The sequence below is a fragment of the Phalacrocorax carbo genome, chromosome 2 (genome assembly GCF_963921805.1).
Source record: "Phalacrocorax carbo chromosome 2, bPhaCar2.1, whole genome shotgun sequence".
NCBI lineage: Eukaryota > Metazoa > Chordata > Aves > Suliformes > Phalacrocoracidae > Phalacrocorax > Phalacrocorax carbo.
In genome coordinates, this window is record NC_087514.1 from 119952973 (window position 1) to 119971104 (window position 18132).

The 18132-nt window shown below is 45.5% G+C and overlaps 1 protein-coding gene across 3 annotated transcripts in view; it reads right to left on the reverse strand.

Annotated features, from left to right (window-relative positions):
• Nucleotides 1-695: 695 nt before the first annotated feature.
• The window catches only part of TMEM108 (transmembrane protein 108), a 169549-nt gene continuing 152112 nt past the window's right edge, over nucleotides 696-18132 (reverse strand). For all 3 annotated transcript variants that reach the window (XM_064444120.1, XM_064444121.1, XM_009506590.2), the window contains 3 exons: nucleotides 11548-12660; nucleotides 2491-2645; nucleotides 696-1027 (listed from right to left, as the gene is read on the reverse strand). In XM_064444120.1, the coding sequence (XP_064300190.1) occupies nucleotides 905-1027; nucleotides 2491-2645; nucleotides 11548-12660 (1391 nt within the window). In that variant the 3' untranslated portion in view covers nucleotides 696-904. The remainder of the gene's footprint in view (nucleotides 1028-2490; nucleotides 2646-11547; nucleotides 12661-18132) is intronic.

Sequence of the window (18132 nt, forward strand, 5' to 3'; positions counted from 1 at the left end):
TTCGGGACTCATTGGGCTGGAGTGGAGCAGCTGAGTCCAACATGTAGTGCTGTTAGGACATATAGCAGAAAAAATGGTCGTTCTGGTCCTTGCTCCTGTAAAACAGTTTTGGAGCTCAAACTGGAACTTGGCTTGGTTCTCCTAAGTCTGAAGAAGGTAACATAATAAAATAATGGGGCAACATTACTGTCCCAACGGGTTTGCCCATGTCTTGTGTGGCCCTGGATCCCATGGGTTCATCAGGTTTGTTTATCATCCCACCATAGCCCAGCTCCCCCACGCTCCCCCTGCTGAGCTGGCAGACCCCCGCTGGTTTTAACTGGAAGGGTGACTCTCAAGGGCTCACCCCAGTTGGTGCTTAGGCAGTGCTAGAGTCATGCAAAGGATACAAGACTGGCACACAAGCCATACAGATGGCCTTTGGCAACCGAGCTGGTCCTGTCTGGTTTGTATTCTAGCTTGGCAGTCTAAAGGAAAGGAGTAATCAAAGCCATTTTACAGTAAGAGAAGGAACGGTCACCGAGCAGCAATGCTCACGGCCGGGCTGAGCGATGTCACGTAGGATGCAGGATGCTGTACCCAACACATGCTGCCTGCACCAAACCCAGCCAATATTCTTCCAGTCCAAGTATATTTAGCAGCAGATTGTAAACGACAGTGAATAAAACAGTCCATCTGACAGGTGTTTTGCTTAGAAATACCTTTATTTTATAAAGCCACAGTTTGTTCTGTAAAGTTTTACCACACTTATAAAAAAGGGGTCGACAATTCTGAGGGAGAAAAGAAAAGCTGAAAACATTTCTTGTAATTCAGGGTTACACAAAGGTTATATTTATAATATATATATTTATTTATAATTTGGAGACAGTAGAGATGAAACTGCAATATGCGGGCAGCGTTGGGGTCATATTTCAGATACTTGCTCATGTCCTACAAAAAGCGTTTCTTGACAGAAGGGGTTCACGAGGACCATCCCGCTGTCGCGGTAGTCGCCGTTGGCGGGGGAGCGCGGCTCGGAGAGGTGGTCCTAGGAGAAAGACAGAGAAGCAGGGTGAGCACTTCACGCCCCTCACTCTCCATGAGCACGCAGGGCGCTTCGCTGCCCTGTGCGAATGCAGGTGAGAAATGGACTGTTATTTTTAATGCTTCTCCCTAACCTCCAAAAATGCCTGAATCTGGGAGCCCTGGCTCTCTGAGAGTTGAGTTTGGTGAGCCAGTTGTGCCTTTCTTCAGGCAGTAGGAGCTGTGAGTAGGAGCTCCTCTGATACTCAAGCTGATTCTTTCTCAGTCTGGAGACCCAGAAGTCAGATGCACCAAACTTCAAGTCCCATAGCAGAGTATGACTTTTCACATTCTTTTATTTTTTCACTTTCATGACACATTGCAACACTTTCCTGTCTATCAGCTGGGCCTCAGAGGTGAATTTTCAGCTCTTTTTTTAAGGTCAGAAAACTACATATTCCAAGCTTGGGTTCCAAGCTACCCGAGCACACCCCAGTTCAGTCATGATCTGATCAGGTTTAAATGAGACAGATGACAGCTTTTGGAGATCATCCTATATGTGAAAAGGCCTATCATTCAATTCTTGGTAAGTCTAGATCAGGTCCTGCCTTAGCTTAAGCAACATGATTGCCAGCAAAGTGAGCTTAATGAAGCAACTGTGAGTGCTTGTCTAGTCACATCTCAGAGGTTAATTTCTAAACACACACTTATTTATTTATTTATTTATTTAATGAGATGAGTTAGTCAGCTAGTGGATCTGAAAATCGCTTTAGCATAAACCCAAACTCTCCACTGTTTCTAGGTTTTAAATACCTCTGAACTAAGCTAAATTATTCTCCTCTGAAGTCAGAGAATACATTTCTATCAGTAGTATCACCTGCCCATATATGAATAATCCCACTGAACCAGTCAGATCCCTTAAGGCTGATGAGTATACACCACCACTACCCACTGTCATATATTGATGTTTTGATTGCTGATATACTGGGAACACTCACCCCCTGAACTGGTATTTGAGAAGCTATAGGCAGCTCCTGAGACTTAAATGCACAAAATTTCTTTGCATTATTAACTCCCACTACCCCCCTTATCTGGTGCTGTGTGGGACATGCTCAACAGCCAGATTAGAAGGACTGTCAGTAAGAAGCCAGCCCAAAGAGCTCTCCTAAGCAGTCATGGTATGACTAGACACTGCCCGTAGGCTCAAAAGGAAGAGAAACCCGAGAACAAAATCACCTAGAGGTGGTTAACTCCCATGACCACGCAGCAATATGGAAAATATCTGCAATGGCTGGGAATAGGATGGCAATCTGGTTTTGGTGATGTACTTATCCCATCTTATACAAGTGTAGGGTGAGTCCTTCTCAAGAAGCTGTTTCCCTGAATATCCACAGGGATTTCAAAGCTTTATTAGTATGACTGCTTCTCCCCTTCTCCCAGAATGGCTTCAGTTACAGTTTTCAGACACTAGTTCTGCAAGTGAGGTACCTCTGAAGTCTCCAGGGACTGGATCTCTCTCGGTAATTCTACAGCATGCCTGTTGAAGTAGTCCATGGTGATAGCATTATTCCAATAGCTCAGATTGTTTTCTGGGTTAGATGTCTTTTTCTTCCTCCTCATGCAGCACACTGTCAGCAGAACTGCTGTCAATAGAAACATGTCAAAAAAATTGGTTATTTCCTTTTAATAGGACTCATCAGTACCATGGATTTACTTTTTACATTACTTAAGGAGAGGCCTGGCAGCCTTCATTCATATCATTCACTTGCAGTCAGATCTTGAGCTCTCCTAACAAACCCCAAACAATTAGGTCAGAATCTGGCCCAAGCAGATAAGGCTTTGGGCTTGGCAGGATATGCAGTTTTTACTTTCTTTTTGATGTGAGTTTATAATCTTCAAGATGTGGCTGCCTGGCTAATGAAAAGCTTTGGTGTTGTAACTGATGGTATTTTAATACCTAAGCAGGGATTTATAGACCATCTAGGACAGAGGGCACTCCCCAGGGACTGAGAAGTGCGCCTCTGCGCAGATCTTTTCTGCTTCTAGCATGGTCAGTCGCTGCAGCAATAAGCACATTAGCAAATGGGCAGTAAGAGACACCTGTCCTAGACCCAAATATCAAATCCACAAGCTTCTAGTTGCATGTTCTTCAATAACAAGAGCTTCTGCGCTGAACTGCCACAATTCCTGCCTCTGTCACCTGCCATTCATAACTTGGGTGTTGGGTGCTTTGTGACCGTGCTCCAAAACATCAGCAACCGGACAGGGGAACAGATGGGCTCCTGAGCGGGACAAGAGAGTGATGAGTTGGCATGGAGATCTGCTCCAGCACCTGTCTCGCATGTCTTATGCTTCCAGGGTAGCATTAATCCCAGAGCTGGGGATTTCCTGCCTGTCTCCATGAGCTGTATCAGGATGTGGGATCTACTGATAAGTGTAATCTGTTCCCCATGCTTGCCTGGGCATCGGTGGTGCCTGAGCCTGGCTTTTCTTCTTATCTGTGGAGCACACTTAAGCTTCTGCAATCTGAAATATTTGAACTTAAAGTAGAGCAGTTATGCAAGACAAAATGACCAGCAAGTGAAACTTGTTGATACAAACGTCTGGTCTCAAGGCCACAGGCACCAGCTGACTGCAGAGATGCCAGGGTAACGCTCCCCAGTGGGCGGGCTGAAGACAAAGCTGGTTGAGTGTTATTTTCTAGAATTGCCTTTGGTTTAGTTATCTCTGTTGCAATTCAGATGGGTAATCTCGGCAATTTTACGAAAGCCAGGCAAACCCACCATAACGAACTTACTGCTCCCACTGGTCCTTGCTCAGGCAGCAGCTGAGGCATGTACGAGGGTTTATTCTGAGGAATAATGCAAAAGCTCTGTGCACTTATCTTATACCTGTGGAATTAATTGACTAGTGCTTGTAATCAGCCTGATTTATACAGACAGGTAGCTGGACATGTAGTTACTTTGATTTGTACTTGTGAAATAGGCAATGCCCTGCCGTAAATTCACTGCATTATTTCTAAACCCCTCATGGTAGGAAAGAAGAGAGAAAATACTCATGAAGCAGAAAAATATATTATTTTCGCAGCTACAACCAAAATGATTTATTAGAATTACAGCCCAGAGGAAAGAAAAGACTGCAGAGAGGTCAAAGCTGCTTTGTATGTTTTGACAAACGTTGCAGCTACCCATATGCTGTGGGTCTAATTTCTTATCCCATCTACTCATGTAAAATGGCAATACAGAAGTGCAAGGCTAGGGCTCTATTTAAAACAAAAGAATAAACTACTAAGGAAAAAAAATTAATGGTTTTGAGTTCAGGCAGTTTGTGTCTTGTTCAAAGGGAAAGGTGAGCTTATGCTATAAATCTTCTCCTGAAACTAATGAAAAGATCTCCCGCGCTGGTCCTGCATGTTTCAGAAAAGCAGGTCATCATCAAACTTATTATTATCTTTGACTCATATTGTTTCAGTCTCTCTATCACCAATAACTTCATTTGCTGACAGCCCGACAGCACGGCTCCTGCTGCTGCACCCGTAGGCAGGCACCCGACGGGGGCCACCAGCACTCCTCTCCCTGCCCAGGGAAATGCCCATCCTCCTGAAGGGCTGCATCTTTGCTCCCTACTTTGCTAATGGGCCCAGCCTGCAGGCTCATTAGGGTTAGAAAGTGAAGCAGGACCTACATTTAGTCCTCCCCACTGCTGGCAAGAGCCAACAGACCTTGAAGCTTTCTGGTCCTTCAGCAACAATTGCTCCCTAAGGCACGGAGCATTTTTGAAGGTGCCTGAGGATATGAGCGCCCCAGTAAAGCCAACTCCATTGCTGTGCACATATTTTGAGAGCCTGAGGTTTTACAGCTTATAAACTGTTGTGGCTGCTGACAGAGAAGTATCGGATTTGGGTTTTAGGGACTTGAAAGCTGGTAACACTGAGTTGAGGGAGATCTCTGCTTCTTCCAGCAGGAAATGGCCTTGCCATGTGCAGATATGGTTGCTATATAGCCATATATAGCTATATAGCAATAATGCACTTGATTAGACTTGTGGCCCCCACCCTTAGTGCACACACAAGCAAATGGATTGAAGACCATGGGTAATGGGTTCCTGAGCTTCCCCGAGTAGAACACGTTTTAGCAGAAGGCTGTCTACCAAAGCTGCCCCAGTTCAAAGCACAGGAGACCCAATTTAAGAGGGAGAGAGAGAACAGCAGAGCTGGAATGGGGCTATTCCTTCTTCATCTCATATTAACTACCCTTTTGGGGCAATTTTATTAAAATTAATATAGCTAACATAGGACTGCTCACTTCCAGAACAACAGTAGGAACAGGGTACAGCTTTACCAATATTCTTAGCTATTTGCTCCCATGATTAGAATTATGTGTATTACAGAAAAAGCTCTTTTCAGACAGAGAGTTGCGATGGCCAGTGAGGACATACTAAGTGGATGAAGTACAGAGAGGGCAGAGATGGCTTGGAAGGGAGAAGTGGCAATAGTAATAACAACAGCAGAAACAGAGAAACAGTAACTGCAATGCTCTGCTTATCTTCCCTGGTATATTATGTGATGTCCTCGTAAGGATGAGAAAGTGCTGTTGTTCAGCACTGCCACGTATCACCACTGTTTCTACCTGTTGGGGAGAAAAAAGGCTAACTTTTCTCTGGTTTTCAAGCACTCACCTGGATGCTTTCTGTGAGTCAGAAAAGCTAAACCAACTTTTCCCTTTGCCTGCTCCATGTTAAAGTCAACAGTGAGTGCCACAAGAAGGACACTTCAGCATCGTACCTGTGTCGGGCTGAAGCTCCCCATACAGGGATTACGATACATGTTAGGAAATATCGGGGGCCTCTGCAATTTTTTGGACACTGGAGGTTCAGAGAGTTCAGAAGCATTTCTAATCTGTTTGCTTTGACCTGCTGCTAGTCTGGAGGGAGAAAAGTCAGCCCACACGTTCAGGAGATTCTGGCTCTGACGCTGGCCTCTTTCTGGCCCTAAGGCAAATTACATCTGCATTATCTGTCCCCCCACCCATGAAACAGGACGTAGCACATCCCGTGAACAGAAGAAATGAGATTCACACAGATTTACAGGTTTCTAGTCTAGTGGGAACATGTCCATCATCTACTGTCACCTGCACAACACCAGCACACCAGGAGACTTTTGCCTGTTAACCATAAGCTGTACTTAAGGTACAGCACACCTCATAGGAAAATACTCAGCTTCATTTAAGGATATGGGGTGACCGGATATCCACCCCATTCCCACAAAGTTTTTTTCAGTACTTAATTTCCATTGTGGGGATATGGTTACATTCCCCTAGTTTCTAAATACCTCCAGCTTTAGCTGCCACTTCTGCAGCCTCCTTTTGTCTTTTTTATTAAAAGCTTCTACTGTGCTATCAGAAGTGTCCCCCATGTAGGCTTCAGCCTCTTCTTGGACTACATAATGACACAAGAGGAGTTATGCTGCATTTCTCAGCTCTTAAGTCATTCTCATGGCTCTTTTCTAACCTTCTAATCTTTTTTTTAAAACCATAAACCACCAGGATTTTACACCGTATTCAATACTGGCCTCATAAATGCAGTGTAATGAGATCATACAAACTCCCTACAGTTTCCTGGTAGTCTTCTGTCTTTTCTTTCAACTCACTTAAATATTTTACCAGCCTTGTATAGCTGCATACCTCCTTCCCCCACTCTCCAGCTCCCACATAAAACATGGTGTTAACAGACCTGAACGTTGCAAGCACATATAAGTCAGGAGATAAGATATTAATTTACTTCTCCCTGTGCCTGCAGATCACAATATAAATGACATTTCTACAGCACCCTTGCTTCAATGACTAAAATATTGGGTTTTTTCCACATTTCTTTCAATTATTTCCCTTATTTACTGTGGCCATCTATAATAGTACAGCCTTAGCTGTAATACAGGTATCACGATGGGTTTGGTTACTGACCACAGCTGCTTACATCTGGAGGCAGGAGGCTCTTCTTCAGCTCAGTTTGAGCTTACACCTGGGGATTCGACTCAGGGCATGGAATCTCTCTCACTTGAGACTGGGAAGCAAAAGTTCATAGGTTTTGCGATGGAGAAAGCAAGTGAGGTAATTTTGAAATGCATCCCAGTGCATGAAATGTGAGCTAAGTGGGGTTAGGTCCAAGGCAATTCTTCATATATTCTTTCAGTTCTGCTGATGCCTGTGTTCAGAGGCTCAGCCTTACTCTCTTGTTTTCCTGTGTCAGCAGAACTGACTGAATGAATTGACTTCTGTGCATCTGATTTGCAAGTTTCTGTTCTTCCATGTTTTATCGTGTCATTCTGTAATTACAGAGACATAAGTACTGGGACCCAAGGACCGGGATGGTGGGTTTTAAAATGAGTTCATATTGTGTCTTGTTCTGCATTGCAGAGACAGGCACCCACACACGTGCAAATGCACGTGCACAAAAATGTTCAAGGCTGCCTGAAGGACACTGCAAAAACAACTCAAACTGTGACATGCAGAAAATATTGATATCAGTGTTATATACGACTTTGCTTTTCTGGGAATGCAATGATACAGAAGCCTTCATTTCTGCAGCCCTCAAATGGCATTAGCAACATTACCCCCGTTATTTATACCATGAAACTGAAGTACCAAAAGGTGAAATGATTTCCCCAGGTTCACACAGCAGATGTGGCTTGCACATTGCTATTCAGAGCAATACTTCTCTGGCTAACATTTTAAGGGATTTCGGTGGGACTCAGAAGCCTACGCAGCCTTAAAGAAATTATGTACTGTAAAGGCAGGGAGGCTAAATCCCATCTCTTATTTCAGCAGGCGAGCTCCTGAGACCCAGGCTAGTGCTATAGTCCCTGAGCCACGCCACGAGCATGGCTGGTGGTCCCTGCCAGTCCTCAGTGGGGTTCAGATGCCAGGGAACAGTGATGCTGAACAAACCCTCTGCTGCTTCCTGCACTTAGGTGCAAGTCCTCACAGCAGGGATGGGCCAGCAAGGAGCCTTGGCAAGGTCTTTCCTCCATGAGGAGAAATGCAGCACCCCAGGTGCTTCTTCCCGTGGGGGCAAGGAGCCAAGGGCTCCTGTGATCACTATCTAGCAGGTCACTATGGAAGTTAAAATGCCCACAGGTTTTCATTTAACAGGTGCCTGTCAATAAAAGGTGTGACAGTGAGCAGCACGTGGGGCCTTACTGTGCCACATGTCAGAGAGGGACAGACGTGTCTCTGCAGCATCATGGCACATTCCCCCTTCTGGGCATTTCAGAGCTATGCCCAGAAGCCCCCTGAGGAGGAAGGCTTTTCCATTCTCCTCGCCACCCCTCGTGCAGGGGAGGGATTAAAGGAAAAAGGCACAAGGGCTCCAGGCAGAGGAGAGATGCTCTGGCCACTGTGCAGCTCTGCAAGGGCTCTGGAAACAGCCCGGAGATCAGCGAGCTGGCTCAGGGGCGCTCCTCATTAGTAGGAGGAGGGAGCCAAGTTAATTAGATTCCTGCAGCTCTGCAGCCATGCACAGGCTCCGGTTGCCTCTCCTCACCTCCTTCCACTTCTTTCCAGGGTGCATTGCTAACTTCCCTGCCTCAGGGCTGCCTCTCCCCCTGGTGCATGGCCTTAGCCTTTCTCACAGGTGTCTCAGCAGCAGCTCAGGGCTTGCTGTCCCCCTTGGCTGGTCTGGCCATCAACCTTGAAGGTGCCAGCCTGAGCACAGAGCTGCCAGCTCACAGCTTTGGGGCAGCAATAACCTCCCATTATAGGAGTCCTCAGTGGCTTTCTCTGTGGCTTGTTCCCTCCTAAGGCTGCTCAGATATTTAAGAGCATGCGGCTGAGTCTTGGTATCCGAGATACCTCCACCTTTCAGCATCCCAAGGCAGGAGCAGGACAGTGTTTTCTCCGTCCCTGCCCACAACATCTGAAAGAGCCTCTCACTGAAAACCTTTTCACCCCTTGAAGATGAAATGAAACCCAAATAGCTGTATTCTTCGTCCGCCTCTTAGCATCAGCCCCCTCTAGACCAGAACGGACGAGCTAATGCCAGCGTGGGGCCTTCTGTCCTCAGCTGCAGGCGGCTGTGCCCGGGAGGTGGCGACAGTCCCCTTCGCACACCGCGCACCCCATCACCCCGCACGCCCCATACCGCACACCTGCGCCTGAGGACACACGGATGCCTGAGGGTCAGGAAATAAAGTGCCCCCCCGGTGTGCGGCCCAGAGGGGAGCCACGACCGATACATGTGCATCTGGGTTGAAGTGCTTTAGGCTGTTACAACTTCTTCTTCTTCTCATGTAGGAATAACCTATGCCTGTAAAACAGCACTTATGCCATAGTTTAAACAGCATAACTTTTGGAAGAAAGCAATTCCTTACACACTTCAGCCAGATCCAAAGAAATCCCATTTAAGTGCCTGCCTACCATTCATTTCACCTCTGAAATATGTCTCAGGATCCCTGGATTTTAAAAGGAGGGTCCCACTGAAGACCATCCTCGGAAAACTGGTCCTGAAAGCAGCACTTAAATATCTAAATCATTTGTTGTATTAGAGATGGTACAGGTAATTTTCAAAATAGTATTTGCCTTTTTAAAAAACAAGAAGAATACAAGAAACAGAAGCGGCACAGTCGTATGACTATATGCTGTTATGGCATATATGATAAGAAAAGTTTAAACACCACTATTTAATGAATAGTGGGTTAGAAGTCCTGCCAACAGACTCTTCATAACATTAATAATAATAATAATAATAATCATCATCATCATTAATTATTAGCTCATATATGGCATACTGCAGGGAGAGTCATACACCAGTTTACACACTGGTAATGCTTCTTATGCTTGTGTTTTATGGTATTGTATTTTGTGTTTTGTATTTGGACTCTTTCTATCTCAATCAGCTTGCTTTCTGAATATTGGCCCAAAACATAATACTTGGAAGAATTTATTTGATACTCTGTTTCTACTGATTGATAGACAAGGCACTGTTTATCAAATCATCAAATATCGCTGCTTCTCATCATGTGCTTGCTATATCCCACTTTCTCCTCTCTGTCTTTCGCAGAAGTACGTATGCATGCTTCTGCTTTGGTTTTTTCTTTATTTTGATTGTCCATCTTTTAGGTTTAAGCTTTGTTCTCACTTGTGGTTTTAGCCACGTTGGCAATAGCAGAACCGATGGTCCCAAAGATACAAGTCTAATAGATACGCTGTGCCAATCCAATGATTTGCAGCTGCTGAAAGGATTAGTGCAGCTCCCTCTCCAGGTGTTTGTTCCTGCAGCCTCACAAGCTCCAGGTCATCTGAACCTGAGGGGAGCTGATTCAGCTCACTGGGTAGACTGAAAGTGACAAAGAGCAACGTGAATATTTTTTGACCACTTTAGCAATCTGAAAGTGTCTCAGGGAGGTGTCAGGTCAGGCCTAGGCAGAAGGAGAGGGCAGGATCAGGTGGCTGTGCCTCAGAGAGGGCAGGAGAGAGCAGCACTGTCCTTTTTGGCAGGAGTAAGCTGTGTGCAAGGCTGGCTTGGTCAGCTCATCTGGCCTTGCCCTCAGTACAGCTCGTAGCTGTAAATAACAGAATTAACACTCCGTGTTGTTGGCTGCTACCCTTTTGTGTTTTCTCAGGCAGCAAAGGCTGGGAAATTTTTGTTTTTATTTCACTCCAGACAGATCACAGAATCACAGAATGGCAGGGGTTGGAAGGGACCTCTGGAGATCATCTTGTCCAACCCCCCCCTGCTTGAACAGGTGCACCTAGAGCAGGGGGCACAGGACCGCATAAACACACTCAGTAAGAGTGAAACCCCAGAGAATATGTTGTCCCACTTTGCTGATATAACCCAGCTAAGCAGGCGACGCCTCGGCATCCACTCACAAGCTTTCTCATAATTTCTCATGTGTTTTTTGTAACTGAATCAAATGCAAGACCCTAAGCCAGCTCTGGGAACCCAAACTGCCCTGGTGGCTGACTCCTGGTGGCTGAAGGCCAGGATTTAAAATTCGGCAGCTGCAAAGTTGGAATTAAAATGGAGGAAACCCACACTTTGATTATCAGATTTTAAAATCTGAGAGTTCGTGAACTGCCTGCAATGAAACATTTTATTGCACTGGAAAAATGGTGTTTCCTAAGGTATTAGTCATTACAACTGTCGTTAATCCTTTGGGTTAGCAGTGGGCCTTTTAAATCCAATTCCAGGAAAGCATATAGCGGTTTCTAGATTAAACACTTGTACAATTTTTGGTCACCAGCTTAAAGGCCTTGAAGTAAAGCTGCTTCGCCTTCTAGAGCTGTTCAGCCTTGTGTTACACCCTTGAATGAAGGGCCCAAAATGACTAAGTGATTTCTAATAGCAACAGAGCAACTATGCTTTGACATTTTAGCTGTGTATTTTGAAGCTAAGTGCTTTGGTTAGTGAACGTGATCTCTGTGTAGTGATTGCTTCTCATCCATCTCAAGCTGCTCTGCCTCTGTTAGCTCTCTACCTGGTCCTTGAATCATGGGCCAAAACCTGAATTTTAAGGAAGGAGAAATTAAAATGAAGTGGCAATTAACTTACAACATGAGGATATAGGTACGCTGATAGCCAGAATGATCCAGGCAATGTCCATCTTGCTGAGACAGATGGTTGCTCTGTGCTGGGGTTTGTCCCCCTCGGTGACATGGGAGATGTTTCCTTGCACCCCGGGTTTCCAGGTCCCGGCGGGAACCAGTCTGTTTAGGAAGTTCCCGGTGGCGGTGGAGCCAGATGTGGAAATGGAGCTGGACAACCTCGTGGCAGGCACTGCGGAGAGAGCACTGCCCAGCAAGGTCGCGTTAGTCACTGCACCGTGCTGTGTTGGAGCGGGTCCCTTGGGGTCTCCCGCTGCCGGGGAGGAGACGCTGATGTCAAAACTGGTCTGAACCGAGTGACCCGCTGCTGCTGTTGCAGATCCAGGGCCAGCAAACAGGGGGACATTTGTACTGAGATTCAAGGTTACCCAAGAGTTGTTTTTGCTCAGCATATCCCATACACCATAGCGGGTGGGTTTAAAAGGCACCGACACTGCTTCAGGATCAGATGATGGTCCAGCAGTTGTGGTGGCAAAATCTGCTTCCTGCACCACTAGCTCGGTCCCGTCCCCTCGCTCTGCTTCCCTAAGGCTTCCCGAGGTGCTGTGGTGGGGAGCAGGGTCTGAGTGTGTAGTTCTTGCCAGCCCCACACCATTCGGATCACTGGATGCTGTGGTCTGGGACTGAAACGGGTGGTCTGTGAAAGGGCTTCTCAGGGTAGGGAAGGGAGAGTGCAGGGTTGTCTTTAGGTAAGGCTCTGAGGACTCTGTGAAGTTGCCTTTGAAGACCTGGAATATTTTCCCCTTGGGGCGAGTCTGTCCCGAGTACAAAGCACTCTGGTTGTATAAATGATACGTTTCCTTTCCGCCGCTGCGAGGGTCGCTCGCTTGCTTTTGCCTGGTGGAAGGGGCTTTCTCTGCCAGGCTGACGGGGTGGGGAATAGCGTGAGTGGACGTGGGAAGGGGCTCTGCCGCGTGGCGGTCTTTGTGGTGAGGTGTTGTTCCCATGGCTGTGATAGTGGTAGTGTCCATCGGGAAGCCCTGAGCGGAGGAGACAGTGGGAGACAATACCTGAACAGAAAACACCAGCTCTTCTGTCAGTGCCAAGATCAGTAGAACACCTGGAGGAAAAAACACAGGGAGAGGGTGAGGACCAGGGAGGGACCAGCAGACAGGGAATGGCATGGCTTGCGCATCTGGCAGGAAGGAATACCTTCCATGTTCTGCTGAAGGACAGAAGAGTTAGCATCCAGCTTTGTTGGCTTCTCTGGGAAAGTAGGAAGAGAAAGGAAAATCCGCAGGGGCTGCGGTGGTCCCATGGCCGTGGGAGTAGCGATGTGGGAACGGGAAGGTTGCAGGGAATCTCTGCAGCCAAGGGAAAGAGGAGTTTGCAGTATGGACTAAGGAGAGCTCTTTAAAGTGCCACAGGCAGGTGATTTCCCTGCAGAAGCTACAAACCATCATACTCTTTACGTGTAGAAACAAAAGACATTTTCACTTTTGTTTTGGCCAGGAGTCCTCCAGATGAATGTCTGCATCATTATGGGGAACCCTAGTCCGCTCATTCGTTTGGCTGCAAAATCCTAAATTTCATGCTCTCCAGTCTTGGATGCCATTAAGCAATCTGTTTTTTGAGAGAGCAGCTGCTTAGCCCTTGCTGAAAATTAGGTCAAAAAGTGATGTCTGCTGAGAGGGTTTCCTGGGTTATATATGCTGTCCTTTACTTAGCAACTTCGGAAAACCTAGTCACTTATTTTAGAGTATGAGATGTGGAAAATCTCCAAAAGTTAAAAAATGAACAAGAAAACATAGCTATGACAGCCATTTTAAAAAGCCACGTGCTTATCAGGGGTCTGACTCAACCTAACACAACTGCCCTTCGCACCCATATACAAATGTTTGGTTGTAACCTGTTCTGTGCTCACATGTGCTGTGGCATTGGATTGTGTGAAATTTGCCTCCCGCCACCCTCTGTAGTGCACATAATTTCATGGGGTGCCAGCTTCACACCGCTGGGAACATCAATTCTTCCATTTATTCCTAGTCCAGATAATGGACATGGGCAGCTGCAGTAGCATAAGCCTCCCCGGGATGCAGGGCTAATACACGGTGAGTTAGCGTGACCTGCAGAGATCACATCAATCACACGTCACCATTTCCATATGTTGAAGCTGTTGAGTGTAATGTGCATCTCTGCCCACTAGGAAACACGTGGAATAAATCCATTTTACACAGTCCACTGAGCATCATCGGATGGCACCATTAGCTAGTGTGAATTTCAACCAGTGGTGTCAAGGTGAAAAATGTTGTCACAGCCTTAACCAATCAGGGAGATGAGTTCATCAAAGCTGCAGGACTCCAAACTGGGCAAGGATGACCTTCCAGCCAAGACTGTGGAGTACTTTCCTGCCCCCTTCTCCACTCTTCCCAGGCTTGCCAGCTTTCTCCGTGAGCATTGTTATGCCATTTAGTTCTACCCTACTTGGAAATATCTGTTATGGGTATCAGCAGAAAAGGAAGACAGGGACTTGGGAAAATGAAGGAAGATCTCTGATTCGGTGTCCGCCAGGCCCTAGGGCTCTGTTGCCTATTGATCAGATGCAAATGCCATGAAATGTGTTTATTCTGAATCCTGTGCATCATTCACACCCATTTGCAAGCAGTGCAATACATGTAGCAAAAACTCACAAAAGGAGCAGCACCTATTCCTCTTACCTGGCTAAATGCTCTGCTTTGATCACTAACCGTCATTTCTGAACTAGAACAGAGCAGAGCCATACAACCAAGAAGATTCACCTCATCTTGCCCCCAGCAGCCTCCTGTTACTTCACAGAGTATCCAGAAGATGAAGACACTGACTGGATAATGCAGTGAGAGCCAATTACAAGCAATGCACTTTTCACTGCCTGATGCTGAAATTAGCTCATTTTTTATTTCTGAAATAAATATTTCTGCCAAATAAACCATCGTCTGAGATATTGCTTCCCGGTTCCTGGCCAGCCACAGACTTTTTGCTCTTAGCAAACACCTAGTCAAAGAATAAAGGATATTCTGTATGCTGAGATGCAACCAGGAGAGCAGATCGTGCTACACCCGTGGAGCATCACTATTGGAAATGAAAGGCAGGAGTTATCTTCACATATTTGGCAGCACTTATTCTGAGGTCAAGGTCAAAGCAGATATTCTAGTGTCCATATGGCTAATATTTCATGCCAAGACAAGTTGCTGCCACGGAACAAATTCAAAGAGGAAAGGATGATGATTTATTTTGGATTTGGTGTGTGGAGATAATGTTTCAGGAAACTTTAGGCCTGCTGTTCTGAGCGTACAAGATAAAGTGCATTGGCAGATATTATGAGGTACTAGATTATAATGATTGTAATGCCTGCTAAAAATTTTTTATGTTCTCTCTGTAACTACTTTCTCTCACACCTCACGCTCAGAAAAACATCTCTATTGGGTTAATGTTTTTCTCCAGGATATTCCTTAAGGAATAAGAAAGTTGTCAGCTTTTCTGCATATTGTGCCCTGGGGCTAGAAACACTGATCCTCAGCTAAAAACCTACCTAATATCCATCTCTGCTTCTTGAAATACTGATAAATCAGAAGCTTGCTGCTATAAAGATTTATAATCTCTCTGGGGCAGTCTGTTGTGGTAGCAGGTCACCACACATCAGGCACAGAAGCCAGATGCATTTAGCTGGTACCTTTAGGTAGCTTGTAAAGTATGAATGATTATTCAAAGGAAATACTACATCAGAAGTAATTTATCTGACAATAAACAATAACCCCAATGACATTTGGCTGTCTCAGGCTGTGGCAGTCAGGTTTTGCTCATCTGCTAGATTCCCTTTAACAGCCTCTGCAGAGCCACTATGGCCCCATAAGCTACAGCATCTTAGGACTTTTTTTTTTACTGATTGAATGGACCACAGTAACTCCTTTAGTAACATCCAGAGCTAATCTGTGCCTCTAACTACTGAAAAAACATTCAGCTTAGTAGATCATTGTAAAAACAGCCAGTGCTGTATATTTAGGGAGAACAGCTGATAATAAGGACTTGACAGTGGGCTTTACTGGCCCTTTTAAGTAGAAGTAATTGGCTTTATAATTGATCAACAGCCAACCGGAAAGCAAAAAAAAACAAAAAAAAAAAAGCTGGAATCGGTATATTCAGATGCTCTGCATCATCACCTAAGCATGGTCTGGCTGGATTTGAGGTGACCTGATTGCACAGAGCTCCTGCTTACTTTTCTATGACTTGAGGATAAGAAATGCCTTACAAGGCAGGACTTTTATTGAGATCCCCGATATTAGACTGCCCTGTTTGACAATTTTGGCTTAAGCCTAGGAAAATGATATTCTGCATTTCTCTACTAAGGTGCAGGGGGTATTTGTCACAGAAATGGACTTAACCAACCCCTTCAGATTTCTTCCCTTCCCAACCTCTGTCTCTACTTCACAAATGCACCTGCACTGAGAAAAGGGCCGTGGTGGGTGCGCCGCCAGTTGTCCCCCAGTGCCTCAGCTTGCCTCAGTCAGACTATCGCTGAAAGGAAACCTTTTTGTTTCTATCAAGTTGTCATGGCCAAAGTTTTGCTACCCCAAAGAGATGGTACATAGCAGATGCTCTTGGTCAGTTCAAAGTGCAGTCCTGTAGCTCTTTGCCAAAAATCCTTCAGTTTTGGCTGCCTTAGGACTGATCTTACTTAAAGCATGAGCCTTTTGGAGTAACGAGACTGATGTAAGTACATTATAAAAAATAATAATACTACTCATAATAAATTATATTTTCAAAGGTCAGTTCACACCACTAAGTTTGTTCATAAGGGGTCATTTCTAAGGTATAGGAGCTCATGCTCAGAAGGGGTCGAACTGGTTTGACTTTTAAATGCTGTGTGCCAAATTCCTACATTTGGAGTCTAATTTTATGATTACATTAAAACCATTCAAGCCTAATGAGAAGGCTGATTGACCTGACATCTCTATGGTGTGAACTGTGTCATCCCGCGGTCTTGCATAGTGCACCAAGAAGGGAACATTAAGTACAAAATGAATTAACTCAAGGATGAAGCACAGCAGAGTGACAGCAGAGTGTACACAGAGGGTGCCGATGTGCATTTAGCCATAAAAACTCCATCCTGACAATGTGGTGCAATGGTTCAAATCCCAACAGGATCTCTCTGCAGTGCTTATTCCTGTCGTACACTCACATGAGGAGTCCAGAAACTGTGTAGAGTTGTGTATGTGAAGAAAATGGAATGCCTTTACAGCAATGTTTTAAAAGACTGTGGTTGGTGTCCTCAGCGAGTATCAGAGAAGTTGGGGGTTAGGAATATTTTGCTTTCCCAGTCTATGAAATCCGCAAGGTCCTGTCATTTGGGAACTTCCTCATGACCCTTTTATTTGCACACAGGAGGCAGAACTGCCTCCCTCTGAACCAGAAAAACAAAGTGATTCAGGCCCCAGCAGCTGACATTCTTCGACTGTTTTATCTTGGGACCTCAGGGACCCCTGCTAGGAGCCAGTGTCTTGGCATAGGGTGACATTAAAAGGCTTCATTTAGGAGTTAATCCTGCCTGGTGCTGCAACGGGACACTTCATGGGCACTTCGAGAACAGCCTTTTTGCATGACATGGCAGAGCAGGCATGTGGCTGTCGAGTCAGCTCTCGCGTTCAGCCTCCCCGGGGCACCCCCTTTAAACAACACAAACTTACGTAACTTCTGATCTAAAGCCTGTGGAAAGGTTCCCAATGACTTTTGCGGGCTTTGGACCACGTCCTAATTGCCAGACATACAGTGAACACTTTTGAGCTGCACATTCACATTTTCTACAGCAAATGAATATGCACAATGAGCTCAGTCTGGTGTTTGACCCCTTCTGGCCTCTGCTACCTCGGACCTTGCAGCAAGACAAACAGAGCCACCCTGAGCAGTACTTGGCAAACATTTTTGCTCTAGGAAGTCAGGAGGAGTTTTCTGTGCAGAGACCCACTGCTGGACTCATTATTTCAGACTGCTGTGGGCAAGGGAAGCCAAGGGAGCCGTCCTACAAAGGACCCATTATCTACAGACCCAGGGCTTGGGTGCACATGGGCAGCGTCCGGGATGCTGAAGCCTCTCCATGTGTCTAACAGTCTAATAGTGAGAGAAGGTTGTGCACAAACTGTTCAAAGCAACAGCAATGTTATTGTTGTAACAAAACCTTTCTTCACGACCCTATTAACTTCTCATGTGTCTCTTGGCAAACCTAAAACATTACAGGGAGCAAAATGCATCTTTAATGGATGGAAGCTGTGCAGAAATATTACTTTTGTTACGGTCATTTCTTTGTAATCTGTCAAAGCAATATGATTTTCACTCACAATAAAGCAGCCTTTGTACAAACAAAGAGTTAAGCAAATTTCACCTCCATGATTGGTGGCAGAACTGAGGGAAGAAAAAGTAGGTTACTCTGCATAGAAAATTTCTCTTCCCTGCCTGTCTCTCAGTGGCTGTCATGCCAGAACTCCCAGATATTAACTTACAAGTTATATCCTGTTTTCCCTTTTAAGTATAAGACAGGGTGATCAACCCAAACTTCAATACACAA